General features: G+C 34.0%; 1 protein-coding gene across 1 annotated transcript; it reads right to left on the reverse strand.

The window, feature by feature from the left end:
- Positions 1-5: 5 nt before the first annotated feature.
- LOC111396629 (non-specific lipid-transfer protein-like protein At2g13820) lies at positions 6-893 on the reverse strand. The gene is made up of 2 exons (XM_023023052.1): positions 428-893; positions 6-342 (listed from the first exon to the last, which is right to left on the reverse strand). Exons 1-2 carry the CDS (start codon positions 810-812, stop codon positions 218-220), a joined length of 510 nt encoding a protein of 169 aa, XP_022878820.1. The 5' UTR covers positions 813-893; the 3' UTR covers positions 6-217.
- Between the last annotated feature and the right edge of the window lie 5,127 nt (positions 894-6,020).

A 6,020-nucleotide genomic window follows, 5' to 3' on the forward strand; every position in this document is an offset into this window, starting at 1 on the left:
TATACTAAAAGAGATGTATCATCTTTATTATAATAAGAAGTGACAAAGTCTCTTCGACCATACAAAATCAGATAGACCTCCAAAACGGGTCATAGTTGAATGAATAATACAATGACTTATCAACTCTAGAGGAATCCCAACTAAGAAATAAGAAAGAGAACTGTGTGATACTTGTATACATAGGATATAGTGAAAGGCCCGTAGGCTTTGTGAAAAATCAGGTGGACATATATGACGCTATGAACAGAAGGAAGAAGAGCAGAGAAGCTCCCAACTTGGTGGAAGTTGCATTAGACGAACCATCCCCATCCCCGGTAGTTGGCACTGTTTTTGATCCACCATCTGCACGATTTAAACCAAACAGATTATTTATCGACTCCTTCAAGTCAACGACATAAGAAAACAGAAGCACGCATAAATTGTGTACCTGAAGGGTTTGCGTTTGGAGAATTTGGCGATGCATCAGGAGAGGCAGCAGGCGAACCAGCAGCATTGCACCGGCTAACGGGGGGAGTCTGGACATTGCAAGCCTTAGGCAGGGCCATAGCCTGTGTCTGATTTATGTTGAGTCCCAAGGAGGAGCCGCCACCATTGAGGACCTGACACAAGCATTGAGGCTGGGACTGAACCACAGAGGTGAGCTGTGTGCAGCATCCGGTTGAGGGAGTCGATGAGTTCCCGGATATGTAATTGAGGCAGGGTGACATACTAATTAGCACATTGGTGCAATCGGTTGATTGTGCAATGGCACCGGTTGAAAACAAGGTAACTAGCATAAGGGTTATGATCATAACCATGTTTTGATGTTCCATTGAATGTAAAGTGATTGAATATATTACTGAAAATGCCTGTGGAATGAGGAAATGTTTGGTGCTTGATGGGTAGAGTTCTGTTATGTGTTAAGTTTATATAGGAAGTTATCTGGGGTGGGGTGGGATGGAGTGGGTTACCAACTTCTCCTACTCTCTGAAGTCTTGGAAATTTTGTTAGATACGAAGGGCTTTCGGGCCTGGGCTTGTTGTTTAGTTTGATACGAAGAACCAGGGGATTTGAGACAAATGGAGTATGGTAAAGTGGGTGGCCGACTTTATGCCCGACTGAAATGTTCGATGTTTTTAGAATTCTTCTAGAAGTCTGAAGCTATTCAAAGCTCAGACATATTAAACCATTTTCTTTAGAATAAAGCATAATTGCACTTCCTTGTCCTCAACTCCCTAGAGGGGTAAATTTCGGTTGCCAGTCATGACTCCGGTGAAGTGGACCTTTTCGTTTTTGTAAGAAAATCAATCTATATTCAAATAAAAGTTTAAAAAATTGTTTGGGCATCATCCAGCGGCGCTAACGAGCCCAGGTTTTTATTCTCTCTGCATTACCCGGGCTTAAGTTCAAATTAAATGAATAATGAATATAGTGATGAAGCTTTAACGAAAAAATCTTACGTGTTTTTCCCAGAGAGAAATGTATTTTTACTAGTGCTGCCATTGCTTCGACCCACCCCGTCGCTGAAAAATTGTAACACGTCATGAAGAATTCCACTGAAAAATGGTTGCATGATTTTTCGGAATTAGAGAAAAACTTCTTCGCGTGGTCAGGGCCATTGGTCTTCCCACTTTGGCGGAGTTGAATTTTGAGTTTTGTCTAGTCGTTGATTAGTCAATAATTGATTTAGAGTTCACGAGTCACCAAACAAAGGAGAGCAATCATCGAAGTCGATACAGTGTTGACATCTTTGGTCGGATCAACATGATAGTTATCTCAATCTACGGTCCGTTCATAGCTAATTCGTTTGATGCAAATCCTCACATTTTGTTTACTAGCAAGCTCCGTATAAGCATGATGATGTATGAACTAATTGCAACGAAAGTTTCAAATTTTCAAAAAAGTACAAATGAGTTAAAAATATAATCTTAAAAATCAATTAGGGTGCATTTGATTGCAAATAAGAAATTTATATGAAAATAAAATAAATTCTAGACAATTCAATTGTCTAGAACTTAGGGTCCGTTTGATTGCAAAAATGGAATTTGGGATGGAAAGAAAACAAATTCCAAGAAATTGAATTGCCTATAACTTGTTTTACTGGAAATTGTCAATTAAATATGTTCGATTAGTATAATTTTTTATCTGAAAATTTTTGGATTTTTTGACGTTCGTTTAGCTTTATTTTTCATAAAAAATGTCAACTAAATAGATATAATTTGTTATAATTTTGGATAGAATTTGTTTTCATTGTCAAAAAAAAAATAAAAATAAAAAGATTGATGGTAAAACATTTTCCCACCAAACCCATGGGAATGACAATTCCACAAAAACAAGGAAAAGGGGTCACGTGGGGGGCGGGGGGGGTGAAAAATGAATTGTCGAGAAAATTTTTACAATCAAACAATGAAAAATGTGGAATATTTCCATTTTCATGGAAAATTCCCCCATCAAACATGCCTTTATTTACATGAAAATTGTTGATTAAATGTGTTTGATTGATTTAATTTTTAACATAAAAACTATTATACTTGTCCGATTTTTATTGATGGATAGATGAGAGAGAAAAGAGGAGTGAATTTTCTGAAAAATAAAATCTCACTCCCTCAAAAGAAAATATTTTCTTTGATTTTGAGGAAAATGTGTCACGTGACCAAAAATAAAAAAATATTTTTCACAGAAAAATATGTCAATCAAACAATATAAACGTACAAATTTGGATAGAAAAAATACATTTTTCATGAAAAATATTGACAATCAAATACACCCTTAGGTCATTGTTTTTTCTTTTCTTTTGTTTTTGTTTTATTTAAATAGAAGGGTAAAGTCGTCAAAAATGGATGAAAATGACATTTTGAACAAAGAAAGGTGGAAGGTAGGGATGAAAATGTCAAAAAATGAAAAACATGAACATTTTGCGCAATAACATTAAAAGGTAGAGATATTTTGTGTCAATTACCTTCTGATAACACAAGTACATTAGTGAATTACTTCACTAATTTGATTTGACAAGGAAGCTAACAAGATTTGTAAACTAATCTGTAAATAGTTTATCTTTTTAAAAATAATTAGATATTTGAATTTTAGCGCAAATATGGTTTACAATAATAGGCTGTGGGTCATATTTAATGGAATGGTTTCTTGTATTTAAATGTTTTATTATAGATATTTCTAAAGATCAAATCTACGTCGTTGGATTAAATCAATCCTACCCATAAATTCAAACTGGCTTCGCTATAAATAGATGAATATTCATTTGTACATAACCAAGTTTAAACTTGTAGACCTTTATCGTATATAATATACTAGAATACTCCCAAACTATTTCATGCTTTCTTTTTAATATTTCTTCCTTCAGCCAAAATTTTCGTTGTTCAAGTACTTAGCCTCTATACTGATTTTTGAAAGCCTTGCGTGAGATTAATGTTAAGGTCGTACCGTGCTTAAAAACTACAACAATGTGATAATTGATATCATTATTATTTGTTGTTGCACTTGTTGCAATATGGTGCAGAGATGTAAAAAAAGCCGCTAGGCCCTCTAATCCAAGTCATTCCAGATTGATTGATTTTTTTTTTTTTTTTTTATATCAATGCTCCAATTAATTGAAATTGTTTTTCTTGTAAAGCGGGATTAAACACACCATGCATTTGAAAGTCCTACGTGACATAAAATTGTGGAGAAGTGCTATTTGTATAGCGCAACAAATAGCATTTTTGAAATTTAAGATATTAATGGTATAATTAGTTTGTCTTAGCAAACTGTGTTGTCACAAACCTTTCATTTTAGAAAAAAAAAATTAAATAATTATATAAAATAAATAATAGAGAAAAACACAAATTTGCTTCTTCTGTCTACCCCCACCCACCCCTCAAATCCAAATCAAGATTTGCAATTTCGGTGACCCTCATTCTCATAGCTCGTATAAATAACTATTGCTTTCTTGTCTTCGTGGGCAGAGCAATTGCATCCTCTTTCTGTATAGTTATAAGAATTGAGTTTTCTAGATTTAAAATATAAGCAAATGTTTTCGTTGGGCCGATATATTATTTGCATATTCTTTTGGATGATGAAGATGGTGTGAGTAGGCTTTTGTTTAAGAGTAATTATATTACCACTACGAATTTTGTTACGTACACCACAATTTTAAATATTTTCTTATTTACTCTTATACCTTAAGTAAAAATTACATAAATAGGATTTTAATATATCTTTTTACATAAAACAATTTGTCATTCTACCACAAACATAAACCCATTTTATTATTATTTTATTTTTTTTGCCCTTTTCCCTCATCAGTGGACGGTTCACAGGTTTTTCGTTGACGACAGTTTTTGGTGGTCCTCCACAATAAAAAAAAAAATTACTTTGTGTATTATTTTAAATTTGATTAATTTGAATATAAAATAGCCTCTGCTACCATCATAAATATGCGTTGTTTTATATATTAGTCAATGGTTGAAGTCAATCTCAAATGAGTTGTTATATCACAAGATATAGCTATAAAATGTAATACATATTTAAAATATGTAAACTCAAAAGGATTTACATATGTATTAAGCCGCCTAATAAAGTTGTACTTGAATAATTTGGGCAGAAGAATCCTTGCAAATTCTGGATATAGCTAGTATATCCACCGTCTTATACGTCTTTGCAAAAGGAGGAGCAATGAATTGGATGGAGCTTCATCCATCTTAAATTTATCCGACGATCTGGCCTTAAACAACACTAATCCACAATTCCCCACTTCAAATTCCTAAACTTAACCAGAAGGATTTATTATATCAAATTTAACAAAATTTCCTCCTTTTTGGCCACTCTTTTTCGAATCCAACAAGTTATCAATTATTTCAAAATATCCATGTAATACCGGGGAAATTTTTCCATCTCAATAAATCCTGAATTCTGAGGGATAACTCAGTGGTCAGATCTTGGGTTTGCTTTCTAATAGTTACCAGTTCGGGTCTCCTCAGGACCACTGAGATGAGTACCCGATTATAAACTACAGGACCCTTTGGGATTAGTTGATGTGCTCGTAAACTAGTCCGAGCATTCACGGTCAAAGAAAAAAACTCAATAAATTCTGATACTTCTTATGGTCCAAATTTCAATTCGATACAACCCAAATGGATAAAAAAAGCAAATCCAACCAATCCTACACTACTCATCTTTAAGTCCATGCATTTATACCAAAAAATACGATAAAAATCCACCACCGATACACATTTGTTGGCCACATTCATGAAAGGATGGAGGAGAGGGCTTGGCTAGGAAGGTGGTTTGGTGTGTGGAGGTCGCTTGGCAGGTTTGGATATTCAGTATTTGCTAGAATTTAATGTGGGTAAAGATAAATCGATGGAATTGTCATGGAATATAATTTTTAATTGAGTTAGTTTATATTAATCAAATTGAGGTGGTGTATTTATTAAAAATGTAATTTAATTGGGGTGGAATTAAAATGTCAAAAAGAAGGAGGAAAAAAAGAAGAAGAAGAAGATAAAAATAAGCACATCCCATTTGACAACCTAAACTGTGGATTTTTCTCTTACAGTTTTTTTATTTTTTAATCCAAATTTGAAATAGATAAGAGGTTAAAATTGTATTTGAAACAAAAAAATAGCTTTTCCAATGTCATCAAACGCCATCATGGAGTAGGTTGTATAAAATAAATTACATATCCAGATGGAAAAGTACAAAATAAATTAATATGAACAAAAAGGGAACTTCAAATGATAAAATGTATGCTGCAATCGTTGGTTGGGTAGCAAGCCTCGTCATGGAGTGGGTTGCCGGAGTAAAATCTATTTATGAAAACCACCATCCATTTCAAAAATTGAAAATAAAACTTACCAGCAACGACATTGCAATTACCGATGTTGGGATGGCAAAGGGAAGATGGTAGTGTAATGGGCTCGCCGAGCTGCTTCTTCCTTTTCGGAGATTTTGGAAAAAGTGAGTTTTGATGTGGTTTAATCAATTTAGGGATTTTGTTGGCCATGGTATAACTCTATGCAAATTACAAGACTCCCCCCCCCCCCCCC

Source organism: Olea europaea, chromosome 7 (assembly GCF_002742605.1).
Source record: "Olea europaea var. sylvestris chromosome 7, O_europaea_v1, whole genome shotgun sequence".
Taxonomy (NCBI): Eukaryota; Viridiplantae; Streptophyta; class Magnoliopsida; order Lamiales; family Oleaceae; genus Olea; species Olea europaea.